The 27,258-nt window shown below is 46.5% G+C and overlaps 1 protein-coding gene across 1 annotated transcript in view; it reads right to left on the bottom strand.

Annotated features, from left to right (window-relative positions):
• Positions 1 to 27,258, bottom strand: part of CACNA1A (calcium voltage-gated channel subunit alpha1 A) — a 313,214-nt gene that overhangs the window by 244,629 nt on the left and 41,327 nt on the right. The window contains exon 3 of the mRNA XM_068274204.1: positions 10,748 to 10,839. Within this exon, the coding sequence (XP_068130305.1) occupies positions 10,748 to 10,839 (92 nt within the window). The remainder of the gene's footprint in view (positions 1 to 10,747; positions 10,840 to 27,258) is intronic.

The raw sequence follows: 27,258 nt of genomic DNA, 5'->3' as shown, positions 1-27,258 counted from the left end.
AGACCCCGTTTCTAATGCTAGGTACGCACAATGAGATTTTCTGTCAGATCGATTATTTCTAACAGGTCCGATCTGATTTTTTTATTCACTTCTATGGAAAATTGATTGGAAATCAGATTGAAAATCGATCTGACAGTAAATCGAACAGAAAATCTCATCATGTGTACCTAGCATAACACCTAGTCCTAACCCCCACCCCCCTTTTAAAGGGGGTTGTACCATCCCCCCGCCCCCCCAAAAAAAAATTGCCTAGAAATTGTTAGTGCCTTAAACCTAGATGTACAATACTGGACTTTTATGACTTTTTGACGGAATTGATACATTCCCGCTCCAATAATGTATCAGTTATGCTTAAAGGAGTCATCAGGGAGAAAATCCCTCTGATATACTTACCCGTGGCTTCCTCCAGCCCCTTGCAGCCAACACGTCCCAAACCGCACTCTCGCTCGCAGCCGCCTGCCCGACCTCCTCTAGTGCGCCTGCGCAGTACATCGCAGACAACGTGGGCTTGACAGTGGCGCTTGCACAGGCGCACCAGAGGAGGTCACCGGTGAGGACCCCGGGCCAGCGGCGCTGCAGCGTGGGACATGTCGTCTGCAAGGGGCTGAAGGAATCCGCCGGTTAAGTACTGTATATCAGAGGGCAGCATTTTCTGCCTGATGACTCCTTTAAAGGCCCATTACAGTAAAAAAAAGTAAGCAGTTAAAATCTGATAGAACCAACAAGTTTTGGATTAGTCCATCTTCTCATGGGGGAATTCTCAGGGTTTTCTTTGTTTTCAAAAGCATTTCCTGAACAGCAATTAAGTCTAACTGCCAAAATAGTAAGATGCCAGCCAGCCTCCCTACTCACTTTCACACTACTGTATTTTGGCAGTTAGACGTAGCAACTACTGCTCAGGATATGCTTTTAAAAACAAAGAAAACCTTGAGAATCTACCATGAGGAGATGGACTAGTCCAAAACCTGTTGGCTCTGTCAGATTTGAACTGCTTACTTTTTTGTTGTACAGGTAGTCCTCGGTTAGCGAACAAGATAGGGACTGTAGGTTGTACCATCCCCTCCCCCCCCCCCCCCCCCAAAAAAAAAAAAATTTGCCTAAAAATTGTTAGTGCCTCAAACCTAGATGTACAATACTGGACTTTTATGACTTTTTGACGTAATTGATACATTCCCGCTCCAATAATGTATCAGTTATGCTTAAAGGAGTCATCAGGCAGAAAATCCCTCTGATATACTTACCCGTGGCCTTCTCCAGCCCCTTGCAGCCAACACGTCCCAAACCGCACTCTCGCTCGCAGCTGCCTGCCCGACCTCCTCTAGTGCGCCTGCGCAGTACATCGCAGACAACGTGGGCTTGACAGTGGCGCTTGCACAGGCGCACCAGAGGAGGTCACCGGTGAGGACCCCGGGCCAGCGGCGCTGCAGCGTGGGACATGTCGTCTGCAAGGGGCTGAAGGAATCCGCCGGTTAAGTACTGTATATCAGAGGGCAGCATTTTCTGCCTGATGACTCCTTTAAAGGCCCATTACAGTGAAAAAAGTAAGCAGTTAAAATCTGATAGAACCAACAAGTTTTGGATTAGTCCATCTTCTCATGGGGGAATTCTCAGGGTTTTCTTTGTTTTCAAAAGCATTTCCTGAACAGCAATTAAGTCTAACTGCCAAAATAGTAAGATGCCAGCCAGCCTCCCTACTCACTTTCACACTACTGTATTTTGGCAGTTAGACGTAGCAACTACTGCTCAGGATATGCTTTTAAAAACAAAGAAAACCTTGAGAATCTACCATGAGGAGATGGACTAGTCCAAAACCTGTTGGCTCTGTCAGATTTGAACTGCTTACTTTTTTGTTGTACAGGTAGTCCTCGGTTAGCGAACAAGATAGGGACTGTAGGCTCGTTCTTAACCTGAATGCGTCCTTAAGTCGAGACAGTGTCCGGATTGCGGTGATTTAAATATTTTTAAGTACTTTTACATTGATCTAAAGACGCCATGTGTGTGTGGGGAGGTGAGCAGATACATACCGCACACCTCCCATGTCCTGGCGTCACCCTCTGCCTCTACAAAACACCTCCGTATCATTACACAGATCCACGTCCTCTGACTCAGATACTGTACTGTGCTGCGCATGCGCAGTATGCTGGGCCGCCTCCTGTCCTGCGTCAGAGGACGCGGATTTGTGTAATGATACCGAGGTGTATTGTAGAGGCAGAGTGTGACGCCAGGACATGGAAGGTGTGTGGTATGTATCTGCTCACCTCCCCACACACACATGGCGTCTTTAGATCAATGTAAAAGTACTTAAAAACATTTAAATCACCGCAATCCGGCGCTCGCGGTGACGTCATCGGCGGGGCGTTCATATAGCGGGCGTCCGTAACCCGAGGACTACCTGTAGTGATCCTTTAAACAACAGATCAACACAGATCAACAGGGATATGTGAGGGGGCAGGCTGGTGTTGTACTTTATTTTCTAGTTGAACTCGATGGACATGTCTTTTTTCAACACAAATAACTATGTAACTATGATCTGTCTTAAAAAAAAAAAAATCAGCACATCTTTCTGATGTCTGAATGTGTATTGGCTGGGTTGTTAAGATCACATCCATTACATAGGATGGAAGTCACAAGAAGAGGTATAATACATGGAAAAGTTAAGGTATACGGCCATACATCACTTTATCTGCCAACAGATCGACCATCAGATGCACAGTGGCGTAAATAAGGATGGAGGCACCCAATGTGTGTTCTATTATAGTGTTTTAAAGTATAAATAAAAATAAAGAAGTATAATAAAAAAAGTGAGGTGATCGCTTACCTCTCCAGAAGATATAGACACCAGTTCAACTGGAAAAATGTTTATTCAAAAAGCAATCTGACAACGCATTTCACGGGTCATGGCCGCTTCCTCAGGTCAATATAAAATGCTTTTTATATTATTTTTATTTATACTTTAAAACACTATAATAAAACACACATTGGGTTGGGTGCCTCCAGCCTACCCATTACCAGTCAGACCTCCTTTGGAGGTAATTGCTTTGCATTTTTTTCTGGAAAGTCTATCGTACTACAGGAGAGCGACCATCCAGTGTCCAGCAGGACCTGCTGGAGTACTGAGCAGGGAGTAGGGACGGTTAATTCCCTGCAGGCCTATACAGTGGTAGCAGGAACTGCAACCCACCTTTGTGAGTATATATTTATATCATAGTTTATCCTCCCTATACCTGATGATACAGCACCTTTGGGCTCCCGGTCTCTCACCACTTCTCACCTAGGTATTCATGGCCCTTACAAGAATCACCAAAAAAAAAAAAACTTCTACAGTGTAAATAAGAACTTGGGGGCCCAGTGCGAGTTTTACATGGGGGCCCAAGCACTCTATTGCTATGGAGCCCCAAAACCTACCAAGGACAGCTGCAGTGTCAGAGAAGTGTATTTAGTAAGGAAACAGTTTGTGAAGGATTACCACTATGCAATGCATGTATAGAGGTATCACTGCTAGCCTAGCACCAGTGCAAAGCTAATAAGATGGATGAAGAAGGGCCCCTAGTGTGCCCCTCTGGTCTGGGGACCCCAGTGTAGTTGCAACCTCTGCCTCCCATATTGCTGCCACTGCAGATAGATCCCTCTGACTGAATCCGATCACAGTGGGATCTATTGCCTGCCCACACACTGCAGACAGATTTTTAATAGATTTCAGCATGCTGGCCAGTTCTCTTAAGTGTATCACCTCCCCCCCCCCCCCCCCCCACCGAGCCATGGTGAGCGTTGCATGCTCAGCTGTCATGCCTGCGCTAATCCTCACTTCCTTCCGCCACATGATACCGCCGCATCCGCATGTAGTGACATCATTACACGGAATTGGTGTGACGTGGTGCAGGCACTCACAGTGAAAATTTAAAAATTGATAACAACCATCACGGCGGATGGGATCTTTAAAGAAAACCAGAGCTGTTAGAATACAAAGAATCGATACTTACCTGGGGCTTCCTCCAGCCCCATAAACACGTGCAAGTCCCTTGCCATCCTCCCAAGTGCCGCGGTTCGTCCGCAACCAGCCCCGGTAACAGCTCAGTCACGTCAGTCAGGGTCTCCTGCGCATGCGCCTCCCGCAGAGCATGCCCATGCGTAGAAGGCACCGACTGATGCAACTGAGCCTGTTACCCGGGCTGATCGCAGCTGAACGGCAGAGCGTGGTAGGAAGGCGAAGGACTCACGTGCTTATGGGGCTGGAGGAAGCCCCGGGTAAGTATTGATTCTTTGTATTTTAATATCTCTGGTACACTTTAAGATCGCCGACGACTCCCGTAAAAAGTGCCGTGTTCGTTTGAACTCTGGTTCACGCCCGTTATGTGCCGTCATGTGACATCGCAAGCAGGAAGATGGACCGAGGAACCTCGCTCGTCTGGAGGCGTTTCTGCGAGGTCAACCGATCCATCGACAGCTAAGCATTCAGAAGCTACATACATCAGACTGGTAGTGTTACTATAGCTGAGTGATTGCAGCCCCTCCTCCCCCTGTACAGCACAGAGGAATCATCACATAGCAGAGTGGGAAGAGAAGCCCGGTGATCAGCGGGAAGGCCCCGTCATACTGTCCCAGCGATCAATAAATGCAAATATCTCTGTCAGTTACCGTCAAGCCTCCATTCATGCCCAGTGGGGTTTGAGGGGTTAAACCCCCCGTTAAATTTAATATGTCTGATTTATCAACGATGACTAAATATCAATATGGTCATCTGGCAAGTGTGTCCCCCTCCCCCCGGTGACACATTTCCTGGATTCCAGGTTCTGCTTCAGTGACAGGAATGGCCTGGTCAGCATCGACCTGGCAGAATGTCACCTGCGTGGGGGAGGCGTCTGCGCCACGGCAACATTACTCACACGCTCCTTTCTATTGGCCACTGGTAAGGGGGATACACAGGGAGGAAGCCACAAGCCATCTGCTGCACCGACTGCGGCTATGAGACAGTGACAGCATAAATAACAGCTTAGAGCATAGCCTCACCTTCTGGACCAAGCTGATATTTAACTCCTTCCTCTGAGCTGATGGAGGAGGCAGGTGACGGCCCTCCCGGACTAAATCTACATTTCTAATCACACCGCGTACCTACGGGCTGGTGCACACCAAGGGCCCTTTTGAGCGCTCTTCAAATCGCCAGCGGTTTTGAAAAGTGCTTGGCTAATGTTGCCCTATGAGGGTGTTCCCACAGCAGCGTTGTGACTTTTTCAAATTGAAAACCCGCTGCATGTAGCATTTTTTGGAACGATTCAGCTTGAATGAATGAGCAAAAACACTCATTCATTCAAAAATCGCACTGAAAATCGTTTCACAAAATCACAGTCGCTAACGATTGCTACTGCGATTTCGGTGTGCACTAGCCCTTACTTAGGACTTATTCCGGGCCGGGTTCATGCAGGTCACCAATAGCAGGACACCCAAGCACAGGGTCACCTTAGGGCCGGTTCTAGTAACAGTGGGGCCCCAGGGCAAAGTCAGCCCAGGGGCCTCCCAAAAAGACACCCTTCAGCCAAAAAGCGGCATTAGGGGTTCTTTGTTGCAGCCAAATTTCCCTCCTGGGCCCCTGAGGTGGCTGTGGACCCTCTCTCCCAATCACCTCTCACCTTAACTGTACTCCCTAGGGCCCCTGCAGAGTCTTTCGCAGTGTAGTGTCTCACCTGCCCGCCAGCACAGGTGATACGTTGCCCTGCCAAAGACTCTGCAGAGGCGCCAGGGAGCCACAGTTAAGATGGGGAGAGACACCCTGGGGGCCTCTACATGCTCTGTGGCCCTAGGGCGATTGCCCCCTTTGCTTCTAGGGTAGCACCGGCCCTGGGTCACCTAGGTGTCCGAAAGCAACCTAATCAGGTTATAGACTGAAGCTGGTTTCACACATGGGGCTTGATTCACAAAGCGGTGCAAAGTGTTTGCACGCCAGTGAAAAGCCCCTTATCACGCCTAAACTCACTTTAGGCATGATAAGAAGCAACTCGCGCGAATTTTCCGCGCGCTTCGCGCGAAGATTCCATTAAGCCCTATGGGACTTTGCGCGCGCACGCGGAAACTTCGCGCGAGTTAGAGCAAAAATCGGTGATAACTCAGTGGTGCAAAGGTTATCACGCCTAAAGTCTTTTAGGCGTGATAACCGAGTTATCACCGCTTTGTGAATCGAGCCCATGGGGCTCGATTCACAAAGCGGTGCTAACCCAGTTAGAGACTTTAGGCGTGATAACCATTGCACCACGCTGGTGAAAAGTCAGTTTAGGCGTGATACGTTTAGGCGTGATAAGTTTAGGCGTGATAAGTTTAGGTGTAATAAGTTTAGGCGTGATAAGTTTAGGCGTGATAAGTTTAGGCGCGATAAGTTTAGATAAGTTTAGATCGTGCTCAAAGTCCCGCACGCAAAGCAGCGCCATTAAACTCTATGCAAAGTGCACCAGATTTTGCTAGCGCAAAACTTTTGATCAGCTGTGCACTGCGGTGCTAACCCAGTTGGTGCTTAAACTTATCACGCCTAAACTTATCACGCCTAAACTTATCACACCTAAACTGATCACGCCTAAACTGAGTTTAGGCATGATAAAGGGCTTTTCACCAGCGTGCTAATTGTTAGCACCGCTTTGTGAATTAAGCCCATGGTCACTAACGCACTGACACAGCGCGAGTAACCTCCTCTTCTGTACGCTAATAAAATAGCCCAAACGAATGATACATCTTTTGCACACTTTGCGCACTAGAGGCAGTGTAGCAACGTCCGATACTTTAAATAGCCACGCTGTGGTAACGTATCGCTAATTAACATAGTAGCGGCCTTGCTGGCGAAGTATCACGGTAGAAATACATCACTACCGTATATAAAGTATCGTCCATTGCTTAGGAACGCACCCTATGCTGCCACTAGCGAGCATATCTGTCCGGAGATGTATCATCAAGTAGCACTATTTGATTACAAAGCGGAAGAGGAGATTATTAGCGTGTTAGTAAACATGACTCAACCTCCATGGCGCGGTGCTATTGTCTTGCGGCAGGGGAGCCCGCCGCAGGACAATCGCACCACAGCATTTCGTGTTTAAATCCCCCTGCGGCAGAGTGCACAAATAGGGTGATTTGCGTAGCTCCGCCCCCTCCTTGCTGGACAGGAAGTACATCACTGATTTGTGAAGAATGCACATGCGCACCGCTACTAAATAGATTGTTACGGTGCCACTGACTCCAATGCCACTGAGTGACAAGCGGTACCTCTCGGTGACGCACTGCAGAGTCTGCATGGCCTCTGCGTTGTCAGAACCACCGTGGGTAGCGTGGCCGGTCGCATAAAGACGAAAAGCCACTGCGATGTGGGGGGACTACATTTTTGCCCTAATGCAAAGTGAACCAGAGACGAAGCACCCTCATGTATTTTACCATATAGAAAGCAGGGTAGGAGTTTTCTCTAATGTTCCCACTGATATATATGGTAAAATACATGAGGGTGCTTCATCTCTGGTTCACTTAAACACTGTAAACAATGAATATGAAGGACTATAAATGTGACCATACACTAACAGATTTCTCCCATCGATATCTGGCTGATCACTATGATTGAATTAGCTAGCAATCAATGCAGCAGGCGGCACAATCAATCATTTGGACAATTTTAAGCCAGAATCGATCAGGTTGATTAATTAGAGCAACAGCAAATCTAGGTCCGTCGGCGGGGGGTGGAGAGCAGCAGCAGGTTGATGGCCCTTAGCGTAGACCTGTATCCCGCAGTGCATCGCTGTGGTTTGCCAGATTTTTTAATTGATTTCATACTGAAATCTATTGTAAATCTTTTCCTAGTGTGTGGCACACATCAGATAGATTCCTGTCAGATATGATCTGACAGGTGTCTGAATGGAATCTATCTGGTAGACGAAATCTGATAGTCATCAATAAGTGTATGGTCACCTTTAGTCTACTCTGATGTAATTTCATGATGCACTTCTCTACCTGAGAAGACAGGAGTGACCCGGAAGTTATAACATAGCCAAGATGGCAGCCGCGATTTTTAAATTGAAAAATTCAGGCATCAAATGAAAGAGGAGAGCACAAGCTACAGAAAGGTATGCATCTTTAAGTACTTTGCAGTACTGGTCGGAGTCTTAAAGGCATGCCCTGAGAGGTGCTCAGAGTCCCTTTAAGTAATTTGTGAGCAAATAAAGGAGAGAAAGTTATCTGCTTCCCCCCTGTATACAGCAGTATTCTACTTTTGTTTACAAGTTTATTACACTTCCATAGTCCAGAGGTTTCCCGTGTCCTCCCCCCCCCCCCCCCCACAGTTGCCACACGCGGACCCCCAGAACCAGGCCCGGATTTACATCTCAGGAGTCTATAGGCACAGATGTACTGGCATCCTAGACTTCGTCCTCCATTGTTAGCTTGATTCTTTCCGAGATGGCTGCAAGTTCACTTTAGCAGCAGTCAGACCTATGGATTCAACTCCCTGGTTTTAGTGAATAGTTTCCTTCCAGCTGGGAGATGCAATGACACGACACTTAAGTTGGTGAAAATGCATCTGAAATCTTTATTTACAGGTCAATCTTGATAAACAGGCTACAGGAATACTGCGGCATTGATGGCATAGTACTTCAGTGGTTCCAATCCTTCTTCAGTGGCAGAACCCACAAAGTGTCTATGGGGCCCTTCCTGTCCACCCCTGTAACACTTAAGTATGGGGTGCCTCAGGGCTCAATCCTCTCCCCCCTGCTTTTCACGATTTACATGCTACCGTTGGGAAAACTAATCCAAAAACATGGCCTGACATACCACTGCTACGCAGACGACACCCAACTATATCTTTCCTTCAAGCCTGGTGTGACAGACCCAACTCTTAACTATAAACGCCTGCTTACGTGAACTACAGCAATGGATGAATGACAACTGGCTGAAACCAAATGCAGACAAAACTGAAGTCCTTCTGATTGGAGGGCAGAGCATGATAACAAAACAACTTAACTTGCAGTCTTCACCACTGGGAATAGGAGGCACGGATCTACGCAGCTCTGATCATGTGCGTAGCCTGGGAGTTCTAATTGATGGGGATTTAAACTTCAGAACTCAAATCTCTGCGGTGGTGAAATCATCCTATTTTCACCTGAAGAACATTGCAAAAATCAAGCACCTCATACCCCCAGAAGATCTGCCAACCTTAGTCCACGCCTTCATCACATCCCGACTGGACTACTGCAATGCTCTCTACACTGGCCTTCCAAAAAAGGTCTTGTACCGCCTACAGCTGATACAGAATACTGCTGCCAGACTGCTAACCAACCAACCCCGTCACTGCCACATAATGCCAGTCCTGCATTCCCTTCACTGGCTACCTATAGAATGGAGGGTCCTATTCAAGATCGGCCTACTGACATTTAAATCCCTGAATAATCTAGGCCCTGGATACTTGAAAGATATGTTACAGCTGCGTAGCAATCCCCGCATTCTCAGATCCACAGGTTCTAATAATCTAGTCATACCTAGAGTCCACTTGGAAACTTTTGGTCCCAGAGCCTTCTGTCATGTTGCCCCTATGTTTTGGAACTCCTTACCTCAACAGATCAGGACAGCCCCATCCCTGGATGTGTTTAAATCCAGACTGAAAACCCACCTGTTCAGTCTGGCATTTGCAGAAATATAACTTTTGTTGTGTGAATACTTCATCCTACTAACTACTGAATCTGAGAGAGCCTAAGCGCTTTGAGTCCTATGGGAGAAAAGCGCTATAGAAATGTTATTGTATTGTATTGTATTAATCTTATATACACCATCAGCTGGATGGAGACTACTCACTAAGAACCAGGGAGTTGAATCCATAGGTCTGACTGCTGCTAAAATGAACTTGCAGCCACCTCGGAAGGAATCAAGCTAACATCCATAAACCAACAAACACCAGCTGAACCGCACCCCAAGTGTGCTGACTGTGCCAGCTGTCACTTCTCCCTTACTTCCCTTGCCCGTCATAGTTAGCTACACGTGCCCCTTAATACTGAGGATAGCTCTGGCTACCTAATACTAAGTAGCTAGAGATGCCCCCATGTAATGGTCAGTGGAATGCCGGGAGCTGGGTGAGTAACCACACATTTACGTTCTGCATAGGGAAGGAGAGAGGGAGGCACTAGGGGAGAGAAATGAGCTGCCTTTCTATCATCAGGCGCCTGTAGGCATGTGCCTACAGTGCCTTATGGTAATACCGGCCCTGCCCAGAACATATCTGACAAAAGCTTGTCGGATACATTATCGTGGCTGCACTCCCTGCTATACTATGCCAAGTGGAGCACAGCCACGCTCGTGCACAAAGTGGAGCGCGATCGCAAACTTTCAGAGGTTCCCAGTCAGCGGCGGTGGTCTCAAGGAAGGCATGGGAAGCCTCTGGAAGATCCTGAGGCTTCCTGATATGTGGCAAATATGTATCTTTTTCGTTAGCATTCACCTTGGAGTTCTCTTGAACTGTTTTGTATTGTTTGTTGGCTTTCCCATACACTTCCGTTATATTCCAGAGTATAACTCAGAGACAACATCAAACATCTATAATGCAGAGCTGCTCCAGCCATGAGGAGATGGACTAGTCCAAAATCTGTCAGACCTTTCAGTTTTTTACTATCTAATGCAAGTGACAGCAACATAGGAAAAAGGTAATTTGTAGTACATTTACATGCAGTTTAGATTATTGCATTTTACATTGTACAGTTTTTTTGGATAGTGGTCCTTTACTGTTTATAGATGTTTTACTTACTTGGGATTCCCGACACCAGCTTTAGAGGTCTGAGGACACGCACTGCCCGGAGAGTTCGGAGGTCCAACTCTGGCCCAGTAGATGCCACAATTCTGGAGGTAGGATAAGGAGATTTAGTTATTCAGCATTTTCATACCAGTAACAATCACAAAGATATACAAAATGAAAGAATAAGGAGATGTATACATCTAAGGCTCCCTTCACCCATGGCAGGTCGCATCGCGGTGCTCTCCCCTGACGCAGCTCGTCGCAGGGGCCATTAGTCTCTATGAGACAGGCCACAGTACCCAGAAGTGTTTCTGAGGACGGAGAGGCGACACAGACTCTGCAGTGCGTTGCTGAGTAGTACCGCTTGGCACATGATTGCATGTGAGTCGATGGCACCGCTACAATCTATTATAGATTCTTGCAGTAGCGGTGTCCATGCACATGCAGGTATACTTAAAGGGAATCTGAAGTGAAAATAAACTTATGATATAATTATTTGTATGTGTAGTACAGCTAAGTAATAAAACATTAGGAGCAGAGACATGAGTCTAATATTGTTTCCAGTACAGGAAGAGTTAAGAAACTCCAGTTGTCATCTATGCAAAAGAGCCATTGAGCTCCACAACTGGCTTTCAAAGTCCCCGAGAGCTCTGTCTTCTGAAGCTTATTATCTCAAGTGTCTGTCGCTGTATATTCTTTTTCTCTGCAGAGGACAGTTCAAAAGTTCACTAGCCTGCTCTGTAAAATCATTTAGGATGCTGAGTAGTGTGTAAACTGCAAATATTAGAAAATGATGCAACCCTATAAAACACACTAACGGAAAAAAAAATATGAGAATATTTTCTTTGATACTAATGTTCTAGTAATTATCCGTACTACACAACCAATTAATTATATAATTTTTTTTCCGCTTCAGTGTCTCTTTAAGTCTGGAGGAAGAAAAGCATTTTTACTTACTACAGGGGATGACTACAGGGGACCGCACTTCTTGCAGTCCCCTGTAGTCATCCTGTGCCTGCGCTGTCCTTCCGGGACCCTCCAGTCAGCAGCGGTGACCTCCTCAATGCTGGCCGGGGGAGGCCAGTTGCAGGCAACAGCGCCTGCACGGCCCCGTGCCTCACGCATCCTAAACGCGCTCCTGTTGCCGGGGGCATTCTGCGCATGTGCAGTAGCAATTTCCCCGTACCGCACAAGCACAGAACGCTGCCTTGCATGGGGGTGCAATGAGGAGGCGCATGGCCTGCCAGCTTTGAGGGGGACACTGCTGATGGCTGGAGGGTCGCGGAAAGGAAGACATGGGCACAGGATGACTGCAGGGGGGCTAACCGAAGTAATTTAAAATGCTTGGTTTTTTTCAGGCTTTAGACTTCCATTAAAAAATGCAGTGCCATACTTCCTGTCCAGCATGGAGCACGTCACTGAGTGGGGGGCGGAGCTAGGAAAAATACCCAATCAGCACAGTCTGTCGTAGGAAGTATAAAATATAAAATGGTGTGGTGCGATTGAAAATCGTATGTGTGAAAGTAGCCTAAAGGGTATGCAAGAATAATGTCCATTCCTTATACTTCAGAACTACCCCTAACATCTCTCTTTACCTAGGCTAAATTGCACCCAGGGCGAGGGTGTAATAGATAGGTAGGTGCCCCCTGTATAGGTTAGCTATATAGGTGCCCCCAGTATAGGTTAGATAGGTAGGTGCCCCCAGTATAGGTTAGATAGGTAGGTGCCCCCAGTATATCTTAGATAGGTAGATGCCCCCAGTATAGGTTAGCTAGGTAGGTGCCCCCAGTATAGGTTAGATAGGTAGGTGCACGCAGTATAGGTTATATAGGTAGGTGCACCCAGTATAGGTTAGATAGGTAGGTGCCCCCAGTATAGGTTAGATAGGTAGGTGCCTCCAATATATCTTAGATAGGTAGGTGCCCCCAGTATAGGTTAGCTAGGTAGGTGCCCCCAGTATAGGTTAGATAGGTAGGTGCCCCCAGTATAGATTAGATAGGTAGGTGCCCCAAGTAAAGGTTAGATAGGTAGGTGCCCCGCAGCGGCGAGGGAGCGGGTATAGTAGTTATTACTCACCTTCCCCCGCAGCCTCTATCTTCCTCCTCTCTCGCCTGTCGCATTGGTAACAGCACCCCCTGAGATGACATGCGGTCACGTCATCACAGGGGGCGCTGTTAACAACCTGATGGACGTCTGGAAGAGGAAGGAGTTAGAGGCTGCGGGGGATCGGCGGCAGAAGGTGAGTTGTAACTACTATGCCAGCTCCCCATACCACTCCGCCCACCCCCCTACTGCCGCCCAATCCGGCACCCTGTGCAATTGCACTATTTGCACGCCCATAGAAACGGGGCTGCTCTTTACATTATAAGAAACCTATCAGAGAGGAGGCAGCCATGTCTTCTGATTAAATAAACAGGCCCGTTTCTTACATATGACTTTTAATAGCTCTTAATTCACTAAGCACTCCTGTTATTTCATAACACATGCATGCAGTTAAAGAGGAAATGTAGTGAAAATAACATAATTGATTAAATTGGTGATTTTTAACAATATTCACTTATAAATTATTTAGTCATTATTGCCCGATGTAAAATATTTCCATTCCCTGATTTACATTCAGAAATGTAACACTGGTGTTGACATCTTTAGTTCTGCCAGGTGATCTGTATGGAATGTTCGTTATGAGAGTTATATGCACAGAGGGAGATACTGCTTGCTTGGTAGTTTGAAAAAGCCGTTATTTCCCACAATGCAACGAGGTTCAAAGACAGATAATTGTCGGGACCATGGTCATGACAACAAATTGTGGGAGGGGTTTCATCACAATATCAGCCATACAGACCTCCCTGATGATTTATTCAAAAAAGGTAGAGATATCTCGTGGGAAAGGGGGTATCAGCTAATGATTGGAGTGAAGTTCAATTCTTGGTTAAAGTTCTTCTTTGAGAAACAAAGTTTGCCAAGCATTGAACTACATTGAACTTGTAAAGCAAGTTTTTCTAGCATATGGTGTGAGCAGAAACTGAAATGGAAATGGATAAATGTCCACATATCAAAAACAGACTAAGCTCAAGCTCAATTCATTTATAATCTGGAATGTATAGTCTTTGTTGAACTAGCTTTCAGTGCAGACGGAAGCCCAGGCACTTTCCTCTTCTTCCATGAGTAATTAGCTGCAGGGACAGGGAACAATTGTTGCTTATTTTCCACCATCTTCATTTACTGAATGACTGGCAGCTGCTCCGAGCCTTCCAGCCAAGACAAAGGCCTCAATTCACTAAGCTTATCTCCTGTCTTTAATAACTCTTCTAGAGTTGTTACCATGGTGATAAGGCATGCAGTATTCAGGAAACATTTTACCTCAGGCAAACCTAAAGTTAACTCTTCTGTCTTTAAGTTAACTCTTTAATCCTTAAAATAACTCCAGAGTTAAAGAGAGTCTGAAGCGAGAATAAATCTCGCTTCAGACCTCATAGATAGCAGGGGCACGTGTGCCCCTGCTAAACCGCCGCTATCGCGCCGCTAAACGGGGGTCCCTGATCCCCCAAATCCCCTCGTTTCAGCGGGGGAGCGCTTCCTGGTTGGGGCAGGGCTAACCGCCGCAGCCCTGCCCCACGCGTGTCTGTCAGCGCGTATCTCCGCCTCTCCCCCGCCCCTCTCAGTTTTCCTTCACTGAGAGGGGCAGGGGAGAGGCGGCGATGCGCCGCTGATAGACGCGACTGGAGGCAGGGCTGCAGCCGTTAGCCCTGCCTCCAGGAGCGACCAAGTCTGCGACCTAGTGTCGCAGTGGGGGGTTTGGGGGTGAAGGGACCCCCGTTTAGCGGTGCTATAGCAGCGGTTTAGCAGGGGCACACGTGCCCCTGCTAACTATGAGCTCTGAAGCAAGATTTATTCTCACTTCAGAGTCTCTTTAAAGACAGGCTGTTCATTAACTGCGTGTGAAAATAACTACAGGGGAGGTAAATTAATAACTACAGAGGAGGTAAATTAACTACAGAAGAGGTAACGTAAAGCAGCGTACACACGCCGGACTTTAGGCAACGACGGGTCCATCGTTGCCTCCCGCTGGGTGGGCGTGCCAGCGACAGTCCAGCGTGTGTACGCTCTGTCGTCAGACTGATACGGCTGTTTCTGAGCGATCCGCCGGGCGGATCGCTCAGAAACAGCCGTATCAGTCTGAAGACAGAGCGTACACACGCCGGACTGTCGCTGGCACGCCCACCCAACGGGAGGCAACGACGGACCCGTCGTTGCCTAAAGTCCGGCGTGTGTACGGACCTTAAGGAATGAAGAGATAAGATAACTCTCTTACTGTGTGGAGGTAAGTTTTCTCTTGCCTTATTATCTCCAGCATGATCTTAGTGAATTGAGGCCATTGTCTTTTACGATCAGTGTGGAGTAGTCGCTAAGTATTTGAATTAATTTATACAAGGTAAGCAGTTTGAAATAATATGCACTATTAATCCTGACAATATTTAGAGCTGGATTCAAGGAGCTGCTCATCTCTTAGAAAGAACAGAGTCCACTGTAAGCTGCAATGCTTTGTCAACCGATCACTGTCAACAGCTGATGCATTCTGCTCTGTACCACTTCTCTGATTGCTGGCAGCAGCCTACTCACAGGAAGTGGACCCCACTCATACCCCATTCAATATGCATTCTTAGAAACCCGCATTTACATATAGTGATTTAATGCTACACATCTACGTCTTGATCTGTTATAGCGACTTGGAACTGCGTCAATTAAAAATTGCTCTAGTAGTACAATTATATAGCGACTACTGATGGTTATGTCTAGGAGAACCCATGGAGTAGCATGTGATCAGTTTGGTCAGGTGATAGATATATAAGTCTGTGATTTGCTAGTCATGATCATGTAATAAAGAAGGATGGGATCACAGCAAGTCAGAGCTTTGCAAATCTATTAGCTGATCAAACTGCTCACATGCTTCTCCAAGAGTTCTCCTAGACAGGACTATCACTAGCAGGGTCGGACTAGGACACTGGGGGCCCACCAAAGAAATTTAAACCTGGGGCTCACACATCCCATGATTGCAGTGAAAAAAGGGCGTGACCATGCACCGGAAGGTGGGTGTGGTCATGATGTATTATGGACAGGGCCAAATGTACATGATCTTAGCAGTATTGTAATTCAGAGACACTGCTGCCCAGCAAAACTTTGCATAGAGTCCCCTCCTTCAATATAAAGTAATGTCCTACTTTGCAGAGGTTGTGACCGCAGAGGTTGCAGAGTTTGCGAGTCGGGGCCCTTGGGCCAAAGGGGCCCCGAAGGGCCCTCCCTCAACTACAGTATTACCTCTCTATTGGTCCTGTGCTCATAATAATCACTTCTATAGATACTTTGAACAGTGGTAATCATTAACAAGCTATTTCCCATCCCCTTCTTGCACCTCTGACACTGCAGTTGCCATTGGCAGGTTTTGGTGCGTCGTATCAATTGTTATGTATAGAGTGCTTGGGGGGCCCCATTGTTAAATTTGCATCGAGGCCTACAGCTCCTAAGCTACGCCACTGCTCTCAGCATGAGTGATTACAGCACTGAGAAGAGAATTTTTGTGCTGCAGGCAGCAATTAGAGCTCTGTCAGACAAGGAGGGGGGGGCCCACCAGAGACCTGGAGGCGGGGCCCACCGAGGGAAAAAAGTGTACTACTGTGGCCCAGTCCGACCCTGATCACTAGTAATGACTAGCACTCTTAATTTGTAACACTTAAGTCCCACATTTGAGTCCCGGTCTGCAAACTATCAGTAAGGAGTTTGTATTTTCTCTCCGGGTTTGTGAGGGTTTCCTCCTAGAGCTCCAATTTCCAAGGTCCCAAATCTCAAAAACATTGGTAGGTTACTTGGCTTACCCTAATAACAGGGCAATTTTTAAATAAAGGCATTCCAGGCCATTGCCTGGAGTGCCATTGGTTGTAGGAAGTGCCATGTCCCTGGATTAAGCCCCACCCTGGATGAAACCCCACCCGCAGATGGTGCCCCACATGTGTTCTATCACCAGCTTCTGCTGTGTGTGTATTAAGGCACGTGATTAAAAATAATAATTAGCCTAAAACCATTTGGAATATAAGGGGTCCTGAGAAGTACTTCTCCTGAACCACTTTCAAAGTTTGAGCGTAGTTTTGATATATTGTAAAGTGCCAGTTTGTAAGATTAGTGGACATTTTTCAATACTTTTTTAGATCTTTAACGAAAACAAACCATGCTAATAAAAAAGTGTCGTGAAAAACTGCATGAAAGAACATTTGAAAGCATTCCCGCACATTCCCTGTATGTAAAAATGTTTATTGTCATGGCAGAGAGCAGTACAGGCTGCCTGTCTCTGGTTCATTGGCAAATGTACGACATGCGTCTTTTGCGAGAAATGATGACTGTAGACCTGTGATGCGAAACACATAAAAATCCCTTTAGCCAAGCCATATCGGATTGATTTCAATAGGCTGTGTTTCCCCATCTGAATCTGCATGTGGGGAAGACTCAGCTTTGTTTCTTATCTATAGAATAACTTTTCAGCACAAATTAAGGAAAAGAACCCAAAAATAAAGCCTGGAAAAACACATGCTAGGTAATCTAACGTGTGTACAGCAGTTCCCTGATTTTCATCCTTCTAGATCACTAAACAACAAGCAGAGGTCACTGCTTCTGCTTGCCCAGCTGGCCCACACTTCCTGTAATCAAGGCCGGATTTATAATTTTTCTGTCCATAGGCTAAGGATATTGGGGCTCCCGTTCCATGTCAATCGGCGCCCCTCCCATTCCATATGCAGCCTCCTCTTCCATGTGTAACATCCCTGCACTGCTGACCCTCTCTTTCATGTACAGCTGCCTTGGGCATCAGCTTCTATTTTCATGTGTTGCTCCCCTTTTGTAGCCTCCTCTTTCATATGTAGCCACCGCTCTCATTTTCAGGTGCTACAGCCACCCAAGGCCTGAGCCTCTACGGCCTTTCACAAATCCGGCCCTGTCTGTAACGTTCGTTGGACTTGTTTATCATAATGTCAGCATTTGTGCTGGTTCAGACAGGCTTCTGCGGGATGGCTGGTGGGGGCCCATTTAGCCAATGCTAGAAGCTTTTCTGCGGCGCCAATTCCCGGCGTTATGTTTTGTTTGGAGCCCTATAGGGGACATGGAACTGTGAATGCAGCTGACACTGAATGCTACACGTACCGTCCAGGAAGAGAAGAGGCATCTCCCAAGGCGTTTACAACGCCAAAAGCTGTCACTGTCATTTAAGTACCAGATCCACTTATTTGAATGGAGTGGTGATCACACAGGCTTAAACAGCGCCAAAAACGCATTGTTTACCACCTATCTGAACCAGCCCTAAGTTTGCCCGCCTTATTTTTAGCACTTTTCTGATTGGTGGAGGGTGAAGAAATGTCCGGTCCATGGTTACTGGATGGCTTATGATATCCCCAGCGGGGTCCCCCTGGGGTCACAAGGGATGCGTTGGTTAATTAGGGCCTAATTTGTGTAAGGGATACAATGTATGGTAGCAGCGATTCCCCATGAACGTTCTCTCAAGGGGTTAAGTCTTTTAGGATGATTAACCAAAATGACACAGGGGTCAGTCATTTAGCTCTGGCTTGCCTGCAGCAGAGATGAGTCAGCACACACCCCCCTCCGGGAACATAGATCACTTCAGGGAAGCTTCTCTGTCTTACGGAGCAATGACTACAGGCTGCCTGACGGAACTGCGTACAGCTTCATGTTCTGGGGGAAATGCCCTAAATCCAGCATTTCAGTTCAGCGGGAAAACACTTTATTATCATTATTTAGTATTTACATAGCAGTGACATCTCCCACAGCGCTGTGCAGAGTATATTGTCTTGTCACTTAACTGTCCCTCAGAGGGGCTCACAATCTAATCCCTACCATACTGATGCCTATGCATGTATCATGTTGTGTATGTATCTAACACTAATCCTCCCAAACATACGCCTAAAGCCAATCTTTCCCTTCTCACCCCTAACATTACCCCCACACCTAACACTAACCCCGAACACTACCCCCACACCTAATTCCTCCAATCTAAGCCTAACTCTACCCCTCCCCCCCCCCTCGCTCACATACACCTACTCCTAGAAAACTAACCTCCCAATACCTATGCCTAACACTAACCACCCAAGCTTACCCCTAACACTATCCTCATAACCCATACCTACACCTAACACTAATCACCCCTCCTATGGCTAACAAGTTATGGTATAGAGCTATGGCAAACTCTATACCTGCATTTAAAGGGGGCTTAGATGCTTTCCTTGCGTTGAAAGACATCCATGGCTCCAATTACTAGGTAATGCCTAATGATGTTGATCCAGGGATTTTATCTGATTGCCATCTGGAGTCAGGAATGATTTTTTTTCCCTTTTGGGGCTAATTGGACCATTCCTTGTAAGGGTTTTTCGCCTTCCTCTGGATCAACAGGAATATGTGAGGGAGTAGGCTGGTGTTGTACTTTGTTCTCTGGTTGAACTCGATGGACGTTTGTCTTTTTTCAACCCAAATAACTATGTAACATTCACCTCTGCCTACCCCTTACAATACCCCCTCCCACCTATGCCTAACACTAACCCCTCCGCCTATGGCTAACAACATTCCACTCTGCCTGCACCTTATGCTATCCCCTTACCTATGCCTAACACTAGCCTCCCCATACTTACACCTAACACTAACCCCCTCACCTAGGTCTAACACTAACCTCCCCCCACCTATGCCTAACACTACCCCCCCCCCCCCCGTCCACGCCTAACACTATCCCCACCCCTACCTTTGGCTAACACCATTCACCTCTGCCTACACCTTATATTATGCCCCCCACCTATGCCAACCACTCTAGCCTCGCCCAAACTTACACCTAACACTAGAGCTGAGTGCCGCAGCTGATACCAATCTGTCACAGCAAATAACAGTAGTCGGCTATACATATAGGTGATATCATTACTCAGCTATACATGCACCACAGTCAATCTTAAGTATGGCTACACAACAGTTGAACTCTGCTGTCGATTGTCATGATAGCCGGAGTACGACTATATAATAACCAAACTCCTGTGCCCAGTTTAATCAATTGTCAAAGCCATAGCTGCACATTTTTAATGCGGTCTATGGCGGCACCTAATTTCTTGATCTGTGCCAGTGCCCAAATGACCTGTCTCTTTATTAGCTGCACAATGCAGGAGGCTTTGTTACTCATTTTCAACACCTGCACTAATCAACAGACTGGTAGCAATCTTTGACACTCTTTCAGCTTCATTTAGAGGCACTGTGGAATGGTTGTGACTTAAATGTACATTAAAGAACAAGTGACACCCATGCTAACCTAGAAATAAAAAAACACATATATAAGCAGATAAATACTAGTTCTACTTACATAACAGATGTATTGTGCTATCCACGTAATGATTCCTGTGAATTTTATAAAGGAAAAACAGAGAATCCTATTCTAGACACTTTCCATCTTAGTTACCTGTGATTGAAGCTAATCCTGACTTTTCTTCCCTCACTCTTTTTTCTCCTCTTGCTAATTGTGTATTCGTTACCTGCCCTCCTCCTAGAGTCTTCAGACACTCCCACTGAGGTCTATACTAGGAAGTGCACTGTCTTATGTCATTAGAAGAAGGGGGAAATAAAGGGAAGAGGTGGAATATATTATAGATAAAAAGACCCTCCCCCCCCTTCCCCAGCATGCAACTGTTTGGCAATGGCAATTAAAGGGCCAGTGCTCCTAAGGTATGTGATAACTCCAAATCATAACAGCAGACAAAGTTTTGAAAGTTTTGAATGCAGGATTGGCATCTGTATCACTTGATACAGCCTGTAAGGCTGGGTTCACACCTGCAATAAAAACGTTCCATTTAGCGGTACAAAACAGAAAGGATCTAAAAGAATGCGAGCGGATCCTAAGCAAAGCAATGGGATCCATTCACACCAGTCCGCTTGGAGCAGATTCGCTTGGTCCATCCTGGTGAGCAGAATGCAAGTTTGGGTCCCGTATAACTCTTCTGGATCATCCGGACAAAGCAGACGTGACAGAGGCCAACAGAATCAATGCTAGCCTCGGTGTCCGTTCTCACTAGGCGCGTACATTCTGCAAAATACTCACCTGCTGCTGTCCATTCAGGTCCTCCCGCGCCGCTCTCCATTCAGGGCCCTGCAGGCTAGAAACGCGGGTATACCAATCCCAGAGCCACATTAGAAGCATCAGACTACAATTGGTTTGCAATAGACCAATGGGAATCTTCTCTCTTCAGGGAGGATTCTCATTGGTTCACTGAGTAGTGGACCAAGGAAAATTATCTCTGCTACTCGGGGAGGAGTCCCATTGGTCTTTTGCAAAGCATTGTGAGCTTGATGCTTCTGATTGGGCTCTGGGATCGGTATACTGGTGTTTCTAGTATGCAGGGACCCGAATGGACAAGAGGCAGCAATGGCAAAAGAACGCAACGACGGGTAGTGGGAATGTTACAGAAAACGGGGTGAAAAACTAGGCACAAAAAATACAGCAAATGTTTTTACAGGATCAGTTTTTCAACCAGTATAGTGTGAATCCAGCCAAAGTTGTGAAAATGTACAAGAATTGCATTACACGTAGATTGTGTTAATCACAAATGTGCTTAGGAAGTGTCTGCTCGCACAAATGCACAGAAAACTTCTAAACCGGTTACAAGCTAGAGAAGTGAAAGTTTGCATCCGTTTTCTGCCCATATTGTTCAATGAACAATGTCAGCAATAAGGCAATATTGTTCAATGAGCAATGCCTTTGTATCTATTTTTGCTTTTTGTTTGCTACTGATGTCTCCGGGACATGGCAGCAGAGTTCACTGCACAGGAGCTCAGGAAATGCGCTACGCAGCTGATTTCACTCTTAAGGGGCCCATACATCAGGCAATTTTGCAGGGTTATTTTTATCGAATTGGAGGAAAATTGGTGCTGCAACATGTCTGCCCAATGCACGTTTTGAATGATTTCAGGCTTATGGATCAATTGGATGTACCCGACATACCCTCAGCTTGAGTCCCCCCGCGTATGCAGTGTTTTAAAATCTCATCTGTCCAATGGCACACTACCTGGCTTCCTCCTTATGAATACTGAGCCCCTATTAGAGTGCAGTGTGAAAATACTGAGCACTATCAGAGTGCAGTGTGAGAATACTGAGCCCCTTATTAGAGTGCAGTGTGAGAATACTGAGCACTATCAGAGTGCAGTGTGAGAATACTAATCCCTATTAGAGTTCAGTATGAGAATACTGAGCCCCTATTAGAGTGCAGTGTGAGGATACTGAGCCCCTATTAGAGTGCAGTGTGAGAACACTGAGCCCCTATTAGAATGCAGTGTGAGAATACTGAGCACTATCAGAGTGCAGTGTGAGAATACTAATCCCTATTAGAGTTCAGTATGAGAATACTGAGCCCCTATTAGAGTGCAGCGAGAGAACACTGAGCACTATCAGAGTGCAGTGTGAAAATACTGAGCCCCTATTAGAGTGCAGTGTGAGAATACTGAGCACTATCAGAGTGCAGTGTGAGAATACTGAGCCCCTATTAGAGTGCAGTGTGAGAATACTGAGCCCCAATTAGAGTGCAGTGTGAGAATACTGAGCCCCTATTAGAGTGCAATGTGAGCATACTGAGCCCCAATTAGAGTGCAGTGTGAGAATACCGAGCTCTATTAGAGTGCAGTGTGAGAATACTGAGCCCCTATTAGAGTGCAGTGTGAGAATACTGAGCTCTGTTAGAGTGCAGCGTGAGAATACCGAGCTCTATTAGAGTGCAGTTTGAGAATACTGAGCCCCTATTAGAGTGCAGCGCGAGAATACTGAGCCCTTATTAGAGTGCAATGTGAGAACACTGAGCCCCTAAAAGAGTGCAGTGGGAGAATACTGAGCCCCTATTAGAGTGCAGTGTGAAGATACTGAGCCCCTATTAGAGTGCAGTGAGTATACTGATCCCTATTAGAGTGCAGTGTGAGAACACTGAGCCCCTATTAGAGTGCAGTTTGAGATTACTGACTCCTATTAGAGTGCAGTGTGAGAACACTGAGCCCCTATTATAGTGCAGTGTGAGAATACTGAGCACTATTAGAGTGCAGTGTGAGAATACTGAGCCTCCTCAGTGATATTGGAGTGCAGTGTGCGAATAATGAGCACTATTAGAGCGCAGTGAGAGAATACTGATCCCTTTTAGAGTGCAGTGTGAGAATACTGAACTCTATCAGAGCGCAATATGAGAATACTGAGCCCCTATTAGAGTGCAGTGTGAAAATACTAAGCCCCTATTAGAGTGCAGTGTGAGAATACTGATACCTCTTAGAGTGCAGTGTGAGAATACTGATCCCCTATTAGAGTGCAGTGTGAGGATACACAGCTCTATTAAATATGCAGCGTGAGAATATTAAGTAATATTAAAGTGCAGTGTGAGAATACTGACAGTTAGGGTGCAGGTGAGAACACTGAGCCCCTACTAGAGTGCAGTGTAAGAATACTGAGCTCTATTAGAGTGCAGCGTGAGAATACTGATCCCTATTAGAGTGCAGTGTGAGAACACTGAGCCCTATTAGAGTGCAGTGTGAGAATACTGAGCCCCTATTAGAGTGCAGTGTGAGAATACTGAGCCCTATTAGAGTGCTGTGTGAGAATACTGAACCCTATTGGAGTACAATGTGAGAATACTGAGCCCTATTAGAGTGCAGAGTTAGAATACTGAGCCCCTATTGGAGTGCAGTGTGAGGATACTGAGCTCTATTAGAGTGCAATGTGAGAACACTGAGCCCTTGTAATGATCTGCTCAGCTGCCTGTGCAGGCAGGCAGCTTTTTGACCATTGTTTAGGTTTGCATGCTGCAGGACTCTGGAAAGGAGAGCTTCTGTCAGTATTGCAGCTTGCTGCTGAGGAATTTGCATACATTCGTTATGCAAATCCCCTACCTGCCTCCTGTGATGACTGGCAGTATAAAGGTTGGGATTACCCACAGTCCTTTGCTGGTCATTCCTTCAGGGTTTGTAGTAAACACTCCTAGTGAGTGTCAGCCATGCTACTTCTTGTTGAAGTTATCTTAGAGTAATTCTGGGGACTGCACTAGGCAGTTTCTTTAGTGCCGTTAGGATTGCTTATCTGTTTGTTTGTCTGTTGCGACTGTCCTGTCCCAGCGGTGGTCGATAGGAAGTCGTTCTGTGTGTCTGGGTGCTAACCGGAACAGCGGTTGTTACTGGTAGCCCCTTCTGATCTGTCTTCCCTGGATCGCACTCGCCTTACGCTAGTGCTGTGGATCCTTCTGTTCTGTCTCCCTGGATCGCACTCGCATTGCGCTAGTGCTGTGGATCCTTCTGTTCTGTCTCCCTGGATCGCACTCGCCTTGCGCTAGTGCTGTGGATCCTTCTGTTCTGTCTCACTTGGATCGCGCTGGCATCTTGCGCTAGCACTGTGGATCCTTCTGTTCTGTCTCACTTGGATCGCACTAGCATCTTGCGCTAGCGCTGTGGATCCTTCTGTTCTGTCTCCTTGGATCGCGCTAGCCACTTTCTGCTAGTGCTGTGGATCCTTCTGTTCTGCTACTCTGTACCTGGATCGCGCTAGCCACTTTCGCTAGTGCTGTGGATCCTATCTCTCGCTTGTCCCTGTTTTCGTGTGTCTGTCTTGTCTGCTACAAACGCTTGCTGGAGGCTCGGTGAGGTAACCGTTAAGCAAGCGCTCGCGTCCTCTGTTACATGTTTGTCTTGTCTTGGTTAGTTAGGCGTGCTTGTCTCTATTGTGCTTATCACGTGGAGACCGCGCACGAACGCGTGCACTGTTGCGAATGAGTGCGGTGTTCACGTTCAGTTAGCGCTTGTTATTCTCATTGTATTATTTGCTGTGCCTTTGCTAACCTCGTATTCTGTTCTGATCTGCCTTGTGTCACGTCTGGCGATCGCACCTCTCGCGATCGCGTTCCTATTTCATATCTGCTGTTGTGTGTGCACTGTCGCAGGGTGGCGACTAGGTTGGCGCACACACATACAACCTGTACCTTTGCTCGTTCTCATTCGCAATCGCCTCTCTTGCGATTGCGTTCTGTGCTTCGTACAATTCCTGTCTGGCATTTGTGGAGGTACAGAGGATTGGTTCCTCTGCACTCCCCAGCGCCATCTGCCGACAGGAATTTCCCTCTACGGGTGCGTAGCACCTATTGCTGGGTGCCTGCAAATATACGCTTGTGGAGGATTTCCGCCGTATCAGCGCATGCGTTGTGCGCTGATCACGGAGAAAGTTCCACAATCGTTACAGCCCTATTAGAGTGCAATGTGAGAATACTGAGCCCCTATTAGAGTGCAGTATGAAAATACTGGGCCCAGTTAGAGTGCAGTGTGAGCATACTGAGCCCCTAAAAGAGTGCAGTGTGAGCATACTGAGCCCTATTAGAGTGCAGTGTGAGAATATTAAGCCCCTAAAAGAGTGCCTCGTGGGAACACTGAGCCCTTTTAGAGTGCAGTGTGAGAATACTGACCCCCCTATTAGAGTGCAGTGTGAGAATATTGAGCCCCTATTAGAGTGCAGTGTGAGAATACTGAGCCCTATTAGAGTGCAGTGTGAGAATACTGAGCCATATTAGAGTGCAATGTGAGACTACTGAGCCCTATTAGAGTGCAGTGTGAGAACACTGAGCCCTATTAGAGTGCAATGTGAGAATACTGAGCCCCTATTAGAGTGCAGTATGAGAATACTGGGCCTAGTTAGAGTGCAGTGTAAGAATACTGAGCCATATTAGAGGGCAGTGTGAGAATACTGAGCCCCTATTAGAGTGCAGTGTGAGAATACTGAGACCCTATTAGAGTGCAGTGTGAGAATACTGAGCCCTATTAGAGTGCAGTGTGAGAATACTGTGCTCTATTAGAATGCAGTGCGAGAATACTGAGCTCTATTACATATCAGTATGAGAATATTGAGCTCTATTAAAGGTGCAGTGTGAGGATACTGAGCCCCTATTAGAGTGCAGTGTGAGAAAACTGAGAACTATTACATATCAGTATGAGAATACTGATCCCTATTAGACAGCAGTGTGAGAATACTGAGCTCTATTAGAGTGCAGTGTGAGAATACTGATCCCCTATTAGAGTGCAGTGTGAGAATACTGTGCTCTATTTCATATCAGTATGAGAATACTGATCTCTATTAGAGTGAAGTGTGAGGATACTGAGCCCCTATTAGAGTACGGTGTGAGAATACTGAGCACTATTACATATCAGTATGAGAATACTGAGCTCTATTAGAGTGCAGTGTGAGGATACTGAGCCCCTATTAGAGTGCAGTGTGAGAATACTGAGAACTATTACATATCAGTATGAGAATACTGAGCTCTATTAGAGTGCAGTGTGAGGATACTGAGCCCCTATTAGAGTGCCGTGCGAGGATACTGAGCCCCTATTAGAGTGCAGTGTGAGAATACTGTGCTCTATTAGAGTGCACTGTGAGAAAACTGAGCTCTATTACATATCAGTATGAGAATACTGAGCTCTATTAGAGTGAAGTGTGAGGATACTGAGCCCCTATTAGAGTGCGGTGTGAGAATACTGAGCACTATTACATATCAGTATGAGAATACTGAGCACTATTACATATCAGCATGAGAATACTGAGCTCTATTAGAGTGCAGTGTGAGAATACTGAGCCCAGTTAGAGCCTGATTTGAGAATACTGAGCAGCATGAACGTGTGTAAACTCCTCAGTGATATTGGAGTGCACTCAGTGCAGTGTCAAAGCCTTCAGCATCATTAGAATACATGCGACTGAGAAGAAGGAGAAGCCTGTCCTTCTCGGAAGCAGAAATAGCAGCGTGTGAAGTGGTTGTTGAATGACGATGTCTGTTTAATTAGAGGCAGCCTTTTAACGGAAGTAATGCCTGTAGCTAACAACATCTGTAGGCGCTGGGGCACTAATTAAATGACCCTAATTGGATGCCTTGTGAGAAAGTACAATATTTTACCATGCATGCACAGCAGCGAGAATAACCCTGGCAACTGTTTAATAATATTGTGATAGGCTGTATTCTGTGCTGTGCACCTTTAAGGCCACTTCCTATGGAGCTACAGTAATACAGTGCTTCTAACATGCACTTGTTTTATTCCATATTTTTAGCCAAATAATATTGCTAGCTACAAGCACACATTGCTGTACAGCCAGGCACTGCAGGGGGATACGCATACCTCTGCCGACGGGGAGCTGGGCGCAGGTGAGACGAATAACGGCGCACCCTTCTGCCGCTAAACTCCCTGGCAGCGTTAAGTACTCTTCCCCCTCCGAGTTGTCGCAACTTGGAGGGAGATGTATTTGGGGGTCTGGTGATCGCTGGATCACCAAATTACTCTTGCACAGCATAACGCTAGTGCTATGACGGCGCCAAGCGCCAAAATGACCTGTTTCACTGCATGACCCCATCTGCTATTGCTATACTTAAAGAGGAACTCCAGTGAACATTTTAGTGTTGGCAGGTGATGTAGCTGCTGCATGTTTTTTGACAGTTGGAAACCGCTGT

Source organism: Hyperolius riggenbachi, chromosome 3 (assembly GCF_040937935.1).
Source record: "Hyperolius riggenbachi isolate aHypRig1 chromosome 3, aHypRig1.pri, whole genome shotgun sequence".
Classification (NCBI taxonomy): Eukaryota; Metazoa; Chordata; class Amphibia; order Anura; family Hyperoliidae; genus Hyperolius; species Hyperolius riggenbachi.
The sequence above is the reverse complement of the archived record's forward strand: the minus strand, read 5'-3'. Positions and strand labels throughout refer to the sequence as shown.